Source organism: Stegostoma tigrinum, chromosome 34 (assembly GCF_030684315.1).
Source record: "Stegostoma tigrinum isolate sSteTig4 chromosome 34, sSteTig4.hap1, whole genome shotgun sequence".
NCBI classification, from domain to species: domain Eukaryota; kingdom Metazoa; phylum Chordata; class Chondrichthyes; order Orectolobiformes; family Stegostomatidae; genus Stegostoma; species Stegostoma tigrinum.
In genome coordinates, this window is record NC_081387.1 from 17,404,048 (window position 1) to 17,422,569 (window position 18,522).

The following is an 18,522-nucleotide window of genomic DNA, read 5'->3' on the forward strand; positions in this document are numbered from 1 at the left end:
TCTGTAAGTATCTCCAAATAAATAACCACATATCCAATTATTCAGCAATGGCTGTACGAGACTTCGATTATTACAAAAATCTAAATATTACTTCTCAATAGTTGTCAATTCTGGGTACCCCACATGAAAAAAGATATCAAAGACTTAGACTGAGGGTACCCAGGAGATTCTCAAGAATAGTGGCCATAATAAAACATCTCAGTTATGACAGCAGATTGGAAAAAACTGGGATTGTTTCCTCAGAGCAAAGAATATTGTGGGAGTTTTAAGAGATGTTCAAAATCATGAAGGGCAGATCGTAAGAATACATGTAAAAAAACACTTTCCATTGGGATAACCAGAGACCCACAGGTTTAAAATTATTAACAAGAAAACAAAATAATTGGTGGAGTACATAGTTGTGATCTGGAATGCACTGCCTGATGGAAACACATTCAATAGTATTTGACAGGAAAAACCTTGGAGGGCTCTGGAGAAAAAGCATTGTGTTTAAAGAATACTAGTTCAGTTCTTTTAAAGAGCTAAAGAGTGAACATGGTTCTGTCTTCTGTGCTGCATCATTGTGTGATTTTCTACCACTTCGTAAAGCTTTAAAATGTACAATCTACATTCTTATTCTTCATGGCTCATGTCATTTTGAATACTAGTAAACATGAACAATCACTAATGTGAGGAATATCTGTCTGAAATAGAATAAACAATTCAAGATATCAGTGGCATGTACAACAATCGACAGCAGCTAATCACAGAATCCACAACAGAACAAGCTTACTTGCCTGCTGCATTCACATAGAACATGACGACATCAGGATTCCACATTTCTCCATCAAATATATTTCTAACACAATGGACGTCAGGGTGACACATTAGTGAGGTCCCTGAAGAATCTTTCGTGCGTATGTACTGGTACCTCATTTACATATTTAATAGTTGTCAGAATTTTCTAGTCCTCAAACATATTTCAAAGGCAAAGGATATGTGACAATATCCTATATACCTCCATAAAGTTGTAGTATAGCCAAATAACAATATTCCTTATCAACCCAACAAAATAACAGGGTGGATTGTTAGCAAATATTAAAAATGAACCAAATGTTTTGAACAATTACAAACTTACCAATCAATTAAAAAGACACCATATGAGCAATATTACTGGACTGCACCTACAATTAGATTCTTCCAGTTGGATTTCTTGCACAGGGTCACCACTGACACTTACCTCCCAAATCCCTTACACCAGCCCCAAAGGCTACATTACCCACTGAGAAGGTTGGTGGGCTGCGGCTTCCTCATGCCTGGAAGGACTTACTTGGTAAAGTTGGCCAGGTTTTGAATAACTTTCGCTATAAGGGTCAAAGTTCGGGAGGTGCGATCATCTGGATACTCCTGCATCAAGTTGAAAAGGCTGGGTGACATGATGGCAGGACAGAGAAAGCGGAGGAACAAGGAAGCACTGATCAGGCGGTCAGCAATGTCTTCCCTGCCACGCTCAGCACAGCGATGCCTCCACGAAGCAAAGACTTCCTTCAGCTCACGAGGAAAGACACTTTAAAGGAAGCAAAAGTAAGAAACTGTCAAAGTTAGCTACTTGAAGAACAAAGGCACCACATGGTGTGACATTTAACATGACATCCTATTTACCAGCTGCAGAAAACTGTATAGTAAAAGCAGCCGTATGTGTTCAACACTGGCTTAGTGCTACCACTCTCCCCAGTCTTTCCAATAAGTCATTTATGTGGTGAATTACAATGAGGGGGTGCAATAGGTGTGTTGTAAACAGAGTCAATAAGGACTTTCAAACAAGAACTGGGTAAGCCCTTGTGTGAAAAAAAAATCAGATGAGGATAGCGTAACGGTATAGGACTAAATGGATGCTGTAGATTACACTTTGAAAGACCCAGTATGCGCGTGGCAGTCTAAGTTTATCATTCTGGAACATATTTGAAAATGGCATGCTTGGTCTGGTAGGTTGAGCCTGGAAGGTTCTTTTTCCAATTGTGTCAAATGTTTGGACTGATAACGGCTGAGAATTAGAGTTTAGACTATATGAAAAAGCAGAAATAGGCTGTTCAGACCACTGAATTTGTTCTGTGATTCAGAGATAACAAGGTGTAGAGCTGGATGAACACAGCAGGCTAAGCAGCATCAGAGGAGCAGGAAGGCTGATGTTTTGGGCCTAGACCCTTCTTCAGAAATAGGGGAGGAGAAGGGGATTCTGAAATAAATAGGGAGAGAGGGAGAGGCGAACAGAAGATGGGTGGAGGAGAAGATAGGTGGAGAGGAGACAGACAGGTCAAAGAGGTGGGATGGAGCCAGTAAAGGTGAGTGTAGGTAGGGAGTTAGGGAGGAGATAGGTAAGTCCAGGGAGGACAGACAGGATGAGGTTAGTAGGTAGGAGTTGGGGCTGGAAGTGGGAGGAGGGGATAGGTGAGAGGAAGGACAGGTTAGGGAGGCTGGAACAAGCTGGGTTGGTTTTGGGATGCAGTAGAGGAGGGGAGATTTTGAAGCTTGTGAAGTCCACATTGAATACCATTGGGTTGCTGGGTTCCCAAGTGGAATAGGAGGTCCTGTTCCTGCAACCTTCGGGTGGCATCGTTGTGGCACTGCAGGAGGCCCAGGATGGACATGTCGTCTGAGGAATGAGAGAAGGAGTTGAAATGGTTCGCGACTGGGAGGTGCAGTTGTTTAGTGCAAATCGAGCATAGGTGTTCTGCAAAGTGGTCCCCAAGCCTCTGCTTAGTTTCCCCGATATAAAGGAGGTCACAACGAGAACAGCAGATACAGCATACCACATTAGCAGATGTGCAGGTGAACATCTGCTTGATGTGGGAAGTCTTCTCGGGTCCTAGGATGGGGGTGAGGAGGGAGGTGTAGGGGCAGAAGTAGCACTTCCTGAGGGTTGAAGGAAAAAGTACTGGGTGTGGTGGGGCTGGAGGGGTGTGTGGAATGGACAAGGGAGTCCCAGGGAGTGTGGTCCCTCCGGAAAGCAGATAAGGGTGGGGAGGGAAAAGTGTCTTTGGTTGTGGGGTCAGATTGCAGATGGCAGAAATGTCAGAGGATGATGTGTTGGATCTGGAAGTTGGTGGGGTGGTACGTGAGGATAAGGGGATTCTGTTTTGCTTGTTATTGCGGGAGGGGGTGAGAGTTGCAGGAAATGCAGGAGACACGGTCGAGGGCATTCTCGACCACTGAGGGGGGTGTTGGCGGGGGGGGTGGTGGTTGGAGTTGCGGTCCTTGAAAAATGAGGACATCTGAGATGTACGGGAGTGGAATGCCTCATCCTGGGAGCAGATGTGGTGGAGGTGAAGGAATTGGGAATAGGGGGATGGCATTTTTGCAGGAAGGTGGGTGGCAGGAGGTGTATTCTAGGTAGCTGAGGGAGTCGGTGGGCTTCAAATGGATATTGGTTTCCAGGTGGTTGCCAGAGATGGAAATGGAGAGGTCCAGGAAGGAGAGAGAGGTATCAGAGTTCGTCCAGTTGAACTTAAGGTTGGGGTGGAAGGTATTGGTGAAGTGGATGAACTGTTCGAGCTGCTCGAGGGAGCACGAGGCGGCGCCGATATAGTCAATGTAACGGAGGAAGAGATGGGGTTCAGGGCCAGTGTAGCTACAGAAGAGGGATTGTTCCACATAAATTACAAAGAAGCAGGCATAGCTTGGGCCTATGCGGGTACCTGTGGCTACCCCCTTTGTCTGTAGGAAGTGGGAGGAATTGAAAGAGAAGTTGTTGAGGGGGGTGGATGAGTTCGGCTAAGCAGATGAGGGTGTCAGTGGAGGGGGACTGGTCGGGCCTGCAGGACAGGAAGAAGCGGAGGGCCTTTAGGCCATCTGCATGGGGAATGCAAGTGCCTTGGGACTGGACGTCCATTGTAAAGATGTGTTGGGGACCAGGGAATTGGAAGTTTTGGAGGAGGTGGAGGACGTAGGTGTTGGATTCAATGAGATTATAGCTATCTTGACAATTTTCTTCCTGCCTTATTTCCACAACCCAATTCCCTGACTGAGTAAAAGTCTATACATTAAATTTAGGGTTGACAGAGACAGGTTTCACTTAATTTCAGTATTGGAGGAGGAAAATGGGTCAGAATTCCTTCACTGATTGCTGTTGCGTGTTTTCAGGCAGGTCGTTTATGGATACTAGAGACAGCAAGACAGCCAAAGTCTTTCTAAAATTCGACTCTGCAGGCCAAAAGAGAATTGTTTTGACAAGGAACTGGAACGTAGCCTATGCTATTGTCATATCCAGAAAAGGATAAGAAATTGGAGATAGATGTAAAGCTTGTTTGATTCAGCACAACATGAATGATCAAAATAAGAACGAAATTATGTATCAATTGAAATCACACTGTAACTGTGACTTCTAGGCACAGACAGTCAAAATCAACCAAGAGGCCTCCTGTGTAAGATTAGCTGTTTAAAGTACTCATGGCCATCAATCAAGAATCAGCACTGAGATTTCAGTGATACAAGTCTGAAAAGGGGAAATCAGAAAAGTAAATTCTGTCCACTTGACACCTTTGAAGTTGAACTCGTGGATCTAGAGGGAATATAGTAGGTTAGATTACCTGCTTATTGTAACAGAAATAAAACCTTTCCACCCACCTCTTGCCAAGATTTATGCTTCAACACTTATCGCGCCACATACACATATTCTTGTCTCCCTAGCTACCTTCCTTTTCCTTAAAATAAAACTTCCACATTCTGTTCATTCTCTGGTTGAACAATTCCTTACTATTTTTTGTTAAGTATCTTATATTTCTTCCTCTAGTTTTACGTTCCCATATTGTCTGTACATAATTTTAAACTCTCAGTCCTGGTATAGTCTTTTAGTTCTTGTATTTGGTTTTGAACAACATTAATGCAAAGGTTCTATTAGTCAGGTTCAACTTAGCCAGGAGACTGAAAGTCTACCCAGTATATTATCAGTCCATCCTTTGATGAGGGTTTGTTTCACTTTATCCCATCTCTCCTCTGCACGATGTTTGAATCACTTTACCCTCAATACACCACATTTGAATTGCAGTCTCAGAAATGATGTACAGTTCCGTCACTCACTTCATTAGCTAATGTCTTTGTTGACAGAATGGTTCACCTTTTCTGTCAAACCTGGATTTGTACTAGAGTGCCAGAAGTGGGAAAGAGGGTCATTCCCTCAATAACAGGATTTGAACACTGGTTTCAACTCCAATAAATTTCAACAAAACATGCCAGATAATATTCAGTGAAGTGGAATATCTCTGACTTGCTCTTTTAGGTTCCACAATTGTCTGAACAGTGCTCTTACATCCATACCTGACATCACTGTCTGATTTCTACTGGTCTTACATCTGTCAATTAACATCACTGACCAATGTGAGTTGACGATCTTGCAAAGTGCCAGTTCGCAGCACATCCTCAGGTTAGCCTGGTGATCAGCCAAAGTGGAAAAGGTGCACTTGGCTGGGTCTACCTCACAGTTCTCTTCAGATTCGTAAAGTGCTCGGATAAACTCACCTGTGAAAAAGATAAAATTATTGTTAGCTATTCTTTAATCCCTTATAGTTAGACTGTTACATTCCATCACAAAACATGCCACTTGTCATATCATCTAACTTCCCATCACACATACAGACACATTGTAAGATCTTGTCTCACACACACATGCAAAGTAATATTCCCTTTCATGTGTACTGCAACAAATCCCCTCATATACACATCATCCCTTCTCACGCAAATGATGTAACATCCTGTCTCACGCACACAGTGTAACATCCCTCTCATGCATGCACCGTAACATCCCATCTCACGTATGCACAAATCATTCCATCTCATCACATGCATACATGCAATGCAACATGTTGCCTCACTTACACACCATACTGCGCACACACACACAATATGATGCTCTGTCTTATGCATGATCACACTGTATTATCCCATTTCACACACAGACTGTAACATCCTGTCTCATGCATTCACCATAACATCCCATGACATCACACCTGAGCCAAATTGTCCTATCGCACTCTACAGGCAGTATACTATCCTACATCATACATACACACCAAAAATAACCCATGTGTGTGTGAAGACACACCATCGGGGAGCTACAATGGAGCACCACAAAAGGGAAGATAGAGTGTGCAGTAGAGCAGCATTGAGGGTGTGGCTGACAGCAGAGTGAAGCAGCATATCGGCAAGGCCTGGCACAAAGCAGCCAGAAGTCGAAGGCTGAATGTGGAATGGAGCAGCACAAGGGATCAGTTTCATTCAGTTGGTCAACCAAATGGAAATGGGGATGGGGACTGGGAAAGAAAATCAGTTAGTTATTGATGTTGCAGCATAAGGAAGCCCACAAGATTAAGTCTACAAATAATTATTTGAATTTAATCAACCCATAATTTAAGCTAGATCAATTAATTAGTTTAAAACAAAAAGTAAGCCAATTGGATGAGATATAAAAGCTTTAACTTGCATATTTTACATTCCAGATATTTTAATCAACCTATCCAAGCATGTTATGACATGCCTCCAGAGCAGGCAGACTCAAGCCCCTGCCAGGTAGGATTATTACCACTGAGCCACAGATACCCCTTATCATTGTACAATGGATAATTTATTATGATAACAATTATCATTTAATCACCTGTATGGGGAAAAATTTGCAATTTTTTCAGAAAAAGCACTACTGAAAAAAGAGACAAGCTGTATTTATCAGAGCAGTTTTCCAAGAATAGCAAATCTCCAAGGAATGATAATTAATGTTGCATTAGGCAGAAGCATTACTCCAGGGAGTAGTTAACTGGGCAGAACTGAGGATCCCACCGATCAATGGGACCTTGGCTTGCATGTATATAGAACCTTGAAGGCAACAGGATAGGTGGTTAGGAAAGCATACAGAATATTTGCCTTTATTAGTCAAAGCATTGAATACAAGATCTTGGAGGTTATGTTGGAGCTCTAGATGACATGTTAGGCCACTGCTGGAGTACTGTGTGCAGTTCTGGTCACCAACCATAATAGAAAGGAGGGTGCAGAGGAAATTCACCAAGATATTGCTCAGGCTGTAGATCTTCAACTATGATGAAAAACTGGAGAGATAAAGTTATTTTCCTTGGAGCGGATAAGTTGTGTTTTTTTGGGATGGGGGGTGGACATCTGATGGAGGTCTACAAACCTGAGTGGCATAAGTAGGGTCAATGAGTATAAACTTTCCCCCCTCTCTCTCCCCCCCGCCCCCCCCCAAGTAATGAGATCATTCATCAGAAGATATAGATCTAAGGTAAAGGGCATGAGGTTTATGAGTTGTTAGCTATTTATTGTCACATTAATCTAGAAGATACAGTAAAGGTATTTTGTCACCATAATTTGGTATCATTTTGAATTACAAGAAGTATAAAAGGAAATTATATAAATAGAGTTCATCTTCTGTACAAAAGGTCCTTCAAACACACTCCAGGGCTTCTGCAAGATCCCTGTAAGGTGCCCCAGGCCTCAAGGAATCTCCACTTTCAGACACAGCTAAAAAGAAATCAGGCTGGTGGGTATCTTGAAGTCAAGGTGGTAGAGGATGCAATCTTCAAGAAGGAGTTAGACAAATACTTGTTGCACCACAGAATTCAAAGCTATAGACCAAGTCTATGGCTGGGAAATAGGATTACCGTAGATAGGTACTTGATTACTGGCATGGACTTGATAGGTTGAAGAGCCTTTTTATCATGTTGTAATACTCTATGGCTCTATAATTGCAAAGCTTTTGAGTAGATGCAAACCAGGCAAGTTGACTGATGGGTCAAGGCATTGACATGGGAATGACTGTCACAATTTATTAGCAAAACAAAAGATTGCTACATTATGTTAGCCACATTCCATCACTGACTGATAATCCTAAATTAGTTATTAATGAAATTCTTAGCCTAAATGGGAATGTTCAACAAATCCTTTCTAAACTTGGAATCAAATTAAATATGAGCCAGTATGTTTTATCAGCAATGGTCAAGCTGAGTAGGGCAAGTACTCTACCTGTTGTATCAGCCAAAGGGACATGCTTTTGATGTAATTTGCAGTCATTAGGAACTAAGGTCCTCATAACTAGCATCACACAGGCACTGAAATTCATACACTGTGTTACTCATTTGTGTAACAGGCAGCCTGGACAGAAACCTTTTGTTCTTGGAGAATACCACTTGTGTTGCTATAGCTATAGGATATTTTTACTGTTGAGCATTAAGAATTAAATAAAAACACAAAGTGTCTCCTTAAATGCAATAATGTGACCTGAGCACAAGGTAAGAAGCTGACTGGCAAGAACTGGGAAGTGTTGATTTAATTAAATGTTAAAAATTTAACATTTTTTTACTCAAATTAGTAATTACTCGAATGCAGGTATGGCAGGGCACCTCAGGCAAATGGGATACACATCCTGTTCCATGTAGGAACTTAAAGACACTTTGTGTTCTGTATAACCACCTGTGTAGAACATGCAATCAATTGGAGGAGTGAGTTCAGTTACAAAATTTCAGCAGCTGCTATAATTCGTTGTGATGCATTCATTTATGAGGCAGTGTCAATCACAGATTTTTGGATGTGGTCACACAGCAGTTTAATTGGGCAGGCAGAAAAACTAAGGACTTAGTAACCAATTTTTCTCATCAACCCGTTTAGGAATGTTATTACATACTTCTGGTGGAGGTGGCACTTGAATCCGAGTCTCTCAGTTCAAAGGTAGGGATATGGAGTGACCATCAGACAGTCAATCAGAGGCAGGTAAGAAGTTCAGGAGTCTCCTGGACGCATCAGATTCTCCAAATGGTATCCATCAACTGGTATTCAGTTCTGAATATAACTGGGGGTTGTTTTTCATTTGGAGAGTGCTGCCACAACGAACATGATTCAGATGTGTAAGGTCAGATGTCAGTGATGTGGAACCCAAGAATAGGGGAAACGATTGGCATTTTGGTGGCAGCAGACACAGCTCCAGGATATTGTGTTGCTTTTCTGACCTTGGCATCCAGAGTGCTTATGAGCAGCTGCAGAACATTTGGCGGTGCTCTGGAGGTGGGTTTCAGCTACAGATTATGGTCCATATTGGCACTAATGACACAGGTACAAAGAGAGATGTGATCCCGCAAGAACGATTGAGGGCGATGAAAAATAAATTAAGATCCATGGTATCCAAGGCAATATAGCAAATCAGATCCAAATTTAGCTCAGTGACAGAAAGCAAAGACTTTTGGTAGACTGTTGTTTTTGAGTCTATTTCCATTATAGTTCCACAGGGTTCAGTAGTACGTCCAATACCTATCAGTAATTATGATTTAACTGGGGAAGTCATTAGTTGCCTGTGCTGTTATCAGGGTGGAAGAAGGCTCCAAGCAGCAGATACTAATGGACTAATCAGGTGGTCAGTAAATTGAGAAATGGATCCAGTGTGGAGAAGTCTGAGGTAACGAATTTGCAAAGGGCAATCAAGGCAAGGAAAGGCATAAAGAGGAATCATAGACTGTATTCTAACATAGCTAGACAGACTAAATGCAGATTTGTGGTGGGTGGGGGGACGCGGGTGGTGGTTAGTAGAACCAGAGGTCGTAGTCTCAGTCTCACTGAGTACATTTAAGACTGAGCTAGAGAGGTTCTTTTTTAATCAAGGGGATCAATGATTTTGGGGAGAAAACAGAAGAATGGGGTTGAGGAACTTATTGGCCATGATTGAAAGGCGGAGCAGACTCGATGGGCCTAATGGCCTAATTTCTGCTCTTATGTCTTATGGTCTTATAGTATAAGAGATAGAACGTTTAGGACTAAGATAGGGAAGCATTACATTGCTTAGAGGATGATAAAACTTTGGAATTCAGTACCCCAGAAGGCTGTGGAAGTTACTGAGTATATTCAAGGAAGAGATTGATAAATTTTTTGATATTAATGGCAACAAGAGGAGGTTTAACTGATATGTATGAAATTATGAAGGGCCTATATATTGTGAATAGGAAGGACCTATTTCCATTAACAGAGAAGTCAGTAACTTAGAGGCAAAGATTTAAATGAATTACTGGAAAAATATCACAGGCGTTGAGGGTTTGCTTTCACTCAGAATGGAAGAGGTCGGAACTCATTGCTCAAAAAGATGAAAGATGCAGATACCCTAACTGCATTTAAAAACTACTTGGAAATAAATGCTAAGTGCCAACAGGCTACAGATCAAGAAATGAAATATGGAATTAAACTGGCTAGCCATCTTTTGGCTGACAGGGACACAGTGCACCTAATGGTCTCCTTTCTCTGTGTTTCTCTCTGACCCTCTATTGTGCACATCATCTGATGTCCTATCACTAGCAAATGCAAACCACCGAGAATACTTTATCACATGCAACACATAGGGGCTATGTTACTTGTAGCCCCAATTGTCATGTCATTCACAAATCTAAAGACTCAATCATTCCAAAAATACTGTTACATCCATCTTGAACACCAGATCAACTGCACCAGAAGCTTCTTCTCACACGATTATATACCTCCCAAACATCTCGTCATTCATTCACAAAACATCCTGTCACCCACACTCCATTACACATACAACCAAATAAGGTCATTTATTTCCAAATATGTGGACATGCCAATCCCAAACACACATGACATAATCTCTTGAACATTCTGTCACTCAAACAACCCAGCTACATATCTACATGCATGCATACCTCATGCATGGTCAAACATGCTATCTGAAGCACCCCAAATACCATGCCACACCCCATCTGAATTTGAAATGGGGCTGAGGATAAGTGCAGATAGCAATGATGGAATGCTATGTGGACCATGAGCAACTGCAACCATGGAACATCCTATCAAGGAAGGAAACCAGTAAAATATCAGAGTGTAGATTTTATGGTTTACTTGATTTACCTTTGGGAAAAGTATGTAAGAAAGATGCAGGCGTTTTCCTTGGTGGAAAATAAATTACTTGAGTCAACTCCAATAAAGTGGAGATAGTTAATGGTGTGTGCAGAGTGTCAAGTTTGTAAATCATAGGACCTTTACCTGGAATCAGTGCATAATTGTCTACATTTTCCTAATTTTTGCCTCTTAAGTGAAAGTCAACATTTCCAGGGCAGGTACAGGACAAGTTAAACATAGGGTAAATTTCCCTAAGCGTTGTCTCATTAAACCATTTCCAAATTATATGAAAATTAAAACTGTCGTCCCATCAATGCATCATAATTTCAACTGACATCATCAATTCTCTTTTTTTCCTAACCCCTACCAGCTAAAGCAGCGCATACACTTTAGACCTGGTAGTAAGCTGCACAGCTTGGTTCTCATTACCAACCTCATTCGAAGTGGGCTGTAGGAGACCCTAAACTCAGAGCTTTTGAACATCCTGGAGAAATTCACTGTTGCAAAGATTTTGAAAAATTCACTTAGTAATTCAGATCTGATGACCGATTTCTTATTTTGTTTAGAGATAGTCAGTGGACCAAATCTTTCCACAACAGGTGTGGTCACAGACTGTTTATTTGATATCATTGTGACAGATGTAGTACATTGGAATAAACAGTAATGGAACTTAAAGGTGTAGTTTGAGTTGGAGAAGGTAACAATGAAAAAATTGATTCTGTTTTTGGAATAAACAGGTTGGAAACCAAAATGCTCTCCTGCCCATTGGGTTCCTGTGCAGCTAACACATATTACTGGCTAAAGCCCACTGGATGATAAATAATTCAGGAGGCTAATCTTGCTCAAACCTTACTCCACTGTCAGAGTGAGGTTGTGCCAATGTTTTGACCTTGCAAATAGTGTGGCCGGATTTATTAGCTGAAGGAGGGCAGGGGAGTCAGTAAATAGGTTTCAGAAAACAAGGAGTGAGTGAATGGTGGATTGGTAGCTCAGACGTTCTAAGTTGAACTCACAGTAATCTCTTCACAGTTTGCTGATATATCTCACTTTTGTGTCAGTACAGTATATTCCTACTTAGTGTTAGTACAAGTCACTAACATCCACAGGAGCACCTAAACTGTCAGGAGGAATTGTCCCACCTGTCTGCCACTGTAAGTTGTATAGTGTTGGAAAGGACGGTATCGGTTGCAAGGAGTAATGACATTGTGGGAGAAATAATGTAAGAATGGGAAACTTCAGTCCTTTGAGTCCGTTACACAATTCTTGCCTGGATTATAGGATCATAAGACACAGGAGTGTAAGTAGGTCATTCAGCTTCACTATTCGACAAGATCATGGCTGATCTGATCATCCCCAACTCCAGTTTTAGCCTTTTCCGCAGAACCCTTGATTCTGTTACTGATTAAAAATAGATCTCAACACTGAATATACTTTATGACCATGCCTTGACAGACTCTTGAGGTAAAGAATTCCACAGATTCACTAGCCTTGGAGAAGAAATTCCTCCTCATCGGTCTTTATGTGTGACTCCTCCTTGAGATTAATGAACGTTGGTTTTACATTCTCTCACAAAACGAAAAGAATCTTTCTGTATACATCAAGTCCTCTAAGAACCTTGTACGTTTCGATGAGGTTGCCTCTGATGTTTCTATGTTCCAAACAGCATTCAAACTCTCCTCATAGGACAGTCCCTCTACAGTCTAGTGAACTTACTCTGAATTGCCTCCAATGCTAGTATACTTTTCCTTAGATAAAGGGCCAAAATCACTTTTGTGTCAGTAGAGAATGTACCTACTTAGTGTTACTACAAATCATCAGCATCCACAGGAGCGCCTGAACTATCGGGAGGAATTGTCCCACCTGTCTGCCACTTTAAGTTGTGTTGTGCCAAATTCCAGCTGTTGTCTGTTTAAGCTTTGTATAGTTATCGCAAAACTTCTCTAGTTTTCAATTTCAATTACTTTGAAATATTACACACGGAACATTGATGCTAGCTTTTTGTGATTCAAGGATGAGGAATCCTAATTCCCTCTGTCCTATAGATTTTCAGTATTTCTTTATCTAAATAATATCAATCTCCTCTATTCTTCCTTCCCTAGCACATAACCTTGCATTTCCCCACATTTTATTCCATCCGCCAAGTTTCTGCCCACTGACTTAACCTGTCTATATCCCTCTGCCGACTCTATGTCATCCTCACCACTCACTTTCACACCTATTCCTATGTGTCATCTGCAAATTTGGCTACAGTACATTCATGCCTATCATTCAAGTAACTAATATATTGTAAATATTTGTGGCAGCAGCACTGTTTTCTATGGCACTTCACAAGTTACAGGTTTTGAATTAGTTATTTCTTGATTCATGCTAATATACCAACTCAAACACTATAGGCTCTTATCTTTTTAAATAGCCTAATGTGAGGCACCCTAGCAAATGCCTTCTGAAACTTCACATCTATATTACATCCACAGCCTCCTTATCAAGCCTGCTTGCTGCCTCCTCAGAATTCTAAGTGAATTTGTTGAGCACAATTTTATTTTCATGAAGCCATGCTGACTCTGCTTCATCATATTATGCATTTAAAAAGCTGTGTTTGTACATCTTTTATAACAGACACAAACATTTACCCCATTGTAGACAATGTCTCCTTCCCTCAATAGTTGTGTTATGCTGGCAGTTTTCCAGACCTCTGAACTTTTCCAGAATGCAAGGATTCCTGGAAGATTACTGCCGGTCTATTCATTATCTTTCTAATTATTTTCTTTAATATTCTAGGATGCATCCCATCAGGTCCAGGAGACTCATCAGTCTTTAATCCCACTAATCTCCCGAGCACGCTTTTCTCTGGAGGTATTTATTGTATTTTTCCCCTCTCCTTCTTTCGCCCCTTGAGAATTTAGTAATTTTGGGATTCTAATCTATATCTTTTAGTGTGAAAATGGCGCAAAGTATTTATTCAATTCCTATGGCATTTCCTGGTTTCCTATTGTTATTTCTTTTAGTCTCATTCAGAGTCTACATTCGCTTTGACTTTCATCTTTTTATATATTTAAAGGAGCTCTTGCTGTCCATCTTAATATAACTTGAATGTTTACACTCAAATTTTATTTTCTCCCTCCTGATTTGTGCTTTAGTTATCTTTTGTTGGTTTTTAAAGCTTTACCAGTCTCAATCTTAGTACTAATCTTTGCCATATTGTATGTTTTTTCTTCCAGTCTGATGATATCCTTATTTTTCCTGGTTAACCATGGCTGGATTATTACCCTTAGAATCCTTGAATGGAAACAGGCCATTTGACCCAACAAGTTCACACCACCCCTCTAAAGACCATCCCACCCAGACCCATCCCCCTACTCTTTCTCTGTAAGCCTATGTTCCCTACAGCCAATCCACCTAATCCGCACATATTTGACTGTGGGAGTAAACTGCAACACCCGGCAGAAACCCACGTAGACAGTCACCAGAGGGTGGAATCAAACCTGGGTCCCTGGTACTGCGAGGGAACCACTGGGCCACCATGCTTCCTAGATCTTTTCATCACTGCAATGTGAGGCATGAATTATTTTCTTTAATGTCTGACTTTTTTCCTCAGTATCTTTGCTGCTAACCTCCTTCCCCAGTCCACTCCAGCTAGCCTTGTCTTTATTCCTCTGAAATTATCCTTAATTAAGATTAGCATGAATCCAAGTTCTATCTGCTCAGACTGAATGCTAAATTCTAACATGTTATGATTACTGATTCCAAGGGAATCTTTTACTCTGACATCATTTATTAAACCTGCATCATTACTAGATTCAAAACAGCCTGCCCCCACCCCCCCCACTGGATCCATAACAAGTTGTTATAGAAAAATGTCCCAAAATCACACCGAATTCTTCTTCACAGCTTCCTTTGTTGATCTGACTATCCCAATCTATATGGAGATGAAAGTCACCCATGATTAATGTCATGCCTTTCTTACATCTATACATCAACTCCATGTCTTCGCCTAATAAAAACCTTTGAGTTGAGCTTTGAGACATTAATGCAACCTCAACCTCAATAGCTTCTTGGGGAAGACAGATTTTCACTCTGCTTTGAAAGCATTACCCTTGATTAGCTGCAGTCTGACTATAAGATGCTGCCACTTTGTACTGGACCCTCTATTTAACCTGTCAATTTCTTTAATGAACTTAAACATTTCTACTTGATCACTTCTTGATCTTCTATACCAAAGGAATACAAGCCTAGGCTATGCAGACTTTTTCTTAATGTGCTGTAACTCTTTCAGCCTCAATAATATCAGAGATCTTTCTAACTCATGTTCATTCTGCTTTTCTGGTATCCAAATGTTTTTCGTCCTGACGCTATCTCTAATGTATATAAGCAATAGATTCTGAAATTCCTGCTTTTCTAAAGCCATTTAGTTTTTAAAAATGCATCTCTTCATCATACCAGTGAAAAGCAGGGCCCTAAACTTTGTTAGGTGGCAAATTAGGGCAGGACTTATATCCTTAATGGGAAGGTCCTGGGGTGTATTGTTGAACAAAGACCTTGGAGTGGAAGATCACAGTTCCTTGAAAGTGGAGTAGCAGGTAGATAGGATTGTGGAGAAGGCATTTGGTGTGCTTGCCTTTATTAGTCAATGCATTGAGTAGGAGCTGGAGGTCATGTTGCGGTTTTACAGGACATTGGTTAGGCCACTTTTTGAATACTGTGGGCAATTCTGATCTCCCTGCTATACGAAGTATGTTGTGAAACTTGAAAGGTTTCAAAAAAGATTTATAAAGATGTTGCCAGGATTGGGGGGTGAAAGGGTATAGGCTGAGGCTATTTTCTCTGGAGCTTCAGAGGCTGAGGAGTGACTTTAAGAGGTTTAGAAAATCGTGAGGGGCATGGATAGGGTCAATAGCCAAGGTCTTTTTCCCAGGGTGGTGGAGTCCAAAATTCGAGGGCATAGGTTTAAGGTGAGAGGAAAAAGATTTAAAAGGGACCCGAGAGGCAAAATTTTCTATGCAGTGGGTGGTGCATGTCTCAAATGAGCTACTAGAGGAAGTGGTGGAGGCTGGTATCATAACAACATTTAAAAAAACATCTGGATGGGTATACGAATAGGAAGGGTTTACAGGGATATGGGCTAAATGGGACTGAATTAATTTAGAATATCTGGTCAACAAGTTGGACCCAAAGGTCTGTTTCCAAGCTGCATAACTCCATAACTCTAGATGTCTGGTCTCTAAGCTGTGAAATTTCCTTGTAAAACCTACTCTCTGGTCAAAGCTTTAGTCTCTTTCCTAACTGCCTCAAAGAGAAATTCTGTTTCATACTATGAAGTGCTGTAGTTTGTTTTACCATCTTAAAAGTAAAATGAAGTCTTGATGTCAGGTTTTGATCACAAGGCAGAAAGACAGTGTCATATGGAGCTTGTCGAATGCAGTGCAAAGCATGACTCAATTTAGAAATGGGAATGTCAAAGAATACAGCTGGTCAGTAGGGCAATTTAAGTAGCACAAACTCATATCAGTTTTAGCTTTTTTACTAGTTTGTTGTGCTGCTAGAAAAAATTACTTTTGCTCAATTATATTGTTGGAGTTAATGAAAGCAAACTGCTAGGTTGGAATGGGAAGAGTCCATTCAGTCAGATCATGCTAAACCTTTTACCAAAATCCATTTTCTGTCCTTTGCTTCATATCCCTCTTGCACAGCAAAAACTAATCAATTTGATCTTGAAAACTTCAGTTACTCCGAGGATACACAGCCTTTTAAAGGGATGAAGAAGCATATGTGAGACAAGATAATTCCACTCTTCAGCTTAGAGATACAAGAATGCTAGTCTACCCTGAGGCCTGTTTCACCAGTCAGACACTGGTTGTAGCTTAACTCCATCAACATGCTATGATTCTATTATCCTTAACATCCTGAAATCTATTAATGTTTGCCAGTTTCACTGCTGAATTGCACTGTAATCTGAAGTAGAGAGTTTAATGGACTGATAGTATCCTGGTTGCCCTGGGATCATGGAAGGGTCTGTGTGGACTTTATGCTTGTTGCAGACTTGCCCATGGTTATTTTCCTCGCTCACCAGCTTGGAGGTGTGGAGGAGGGGTGGTGGGGAATTAGAATGGATCAAGTAATCCACAAGGCTGTTTCTGAACCAGGACTGCTGGTACCAGCCAACATTGTCCAGGATCTCAGTTCTATCTGCACTTATATTTCTTACTCGCTGGTGTGTCTTGTTTTGAATAACATGGGACCAGAAGCTTTTGGGAAAGCGCTGTTCCAAGCGCTGTTGCCTCACTGATGGTTAGATCCTAAATCAGAACACCAAGATTGGGTTAGTATGACCAGCTTAAGAAATGTTAAGAAATTTATGGAAACATGGATTTAAACCAGATGTGTGTCATCACAGTACACTGTAGAGCAGAACCAAAAAGACGACAAGCTTTTACATTTATGATGTTTGTTATACACAGCCTGTGGGAGGAAGTAAATTTTTGAAAGGTTGAATGGCCTTCTTGAAAGAAAACAAGCAAAAAACAGGCCACACAGCTCTGATTTAGAGAATTATTCAAAGGAAAATTCTTTGAAAACAATCAAAAAAGTTAATAGGATAGAAAAAGGAGCCAAAAGTAGAGAATACAACATTGCTCCCCTTGTCAGAGAGGACCCTCAAGGTGACCAGTATACATCACTGAGGAAAGCTGTCCGAACAGCTAAAAAGCACCAGGTCATCTAAAACAGGTCTGCGAATAATGGGCCACCATGTTACGCAAAATTCTTAACCGTTTTGTGTTTTGTATTTTCTTGTGCTTAAAACAGAAGCAGATTTACCTCTCTGCAAAAGGGACATAAGTCATTTTGCCATTAGAATTTCAAATTGATATAAAGCCAAGATTTTCTAGTAATTTTGCTAAGTCCGTGAACATCCTTATAGCATTCGGTCATTCTTCAATTAAAAAAAAAGCCTTCCCAGAATCCAGTACATCTGCAGTGGTTTCCACCATCAACACTACCTCGTCTAACACTCAGATGTGCCGACGGAGGATGCACTAGTATCTCATGGGAATTTTGAGAGGCACAAGGGCATCAACTCAAAATGCACGCAAATGCATACAGGCATGCACACTAACAACAATACACATACAGGCCGTCTCATTACATAATCCCAGACAAATCACTACAAGAGATATTGAGACTAACACACTTGCTACATGATCACGAGAGCAGAGCATTTTCGGCAGTGACTCCAACGAAGAGTGAGCAGGAATTCTACTCATCTTTCAGTTAGCGTGGGCAAGGGGAAATGAAAGATAGAACTTCCGATCAAAATACAGAATTGAATTTCTTGTTTCTCTCTTTCTCCATTTAAGATGCTCACCTCCCTCTGCCGCAAATGGGCTACAGAGCAAGGTTCCACAAACAACAGTGCAATACTGATTGGGTTACATATGCTGTTCACTGGGGGAGAATCCCACACTCATCTTCAAAATGTTAGCTGTAGAATATTTTAAATCCACCTGCAATGGCACATGGGATTTTGATTTAACATCTCAACCAAAAGGTCGCCCTTCCGACAATGCAGTATTCTCTCAATATTGAATTGAGTATTAGCCTTGATGGTGATGAACTGTCTTTAGGTGTAACTTGAACACTTGATCCTACTGACTCAGA

At 41.0% G+C, this 18,522-nt stretch overlaps 1 protein-coding gene across 18 annotated transcripts in view; it reads right to left on the reverse strand.

Annotated features, from left to right (window-relative positions):
* Positions 1 to 18,522, reverse strand: part of LOC125446329 (ras/Rap GTPase-activating protein SynGAP-like) — a 746,401-nt gene that overhangs the window by 222,409 nt on the left and 505,470 nt on the right. For all 18 annotated transcript variants that reach the window (XM_048519809.2, XM_048519810.2, XM_048519826.2 and 15 more), the window contains 2 exons: positions 5,349 to 5,493; positions 1,310 to 1,546 (listed from right to left, as the gene is read on the reverse strand). In XM_048519809.2, coding sequence (XP_048375766.1) covers positions 1,310 to 1,546; positions 5,349 to 5,493 — 382 coding nt within the window. The remainder of the gene's footprint in view (positions 1 to 1,309; positions 1,547 to 5,348; positions 5,494 to 18,522) is intronic.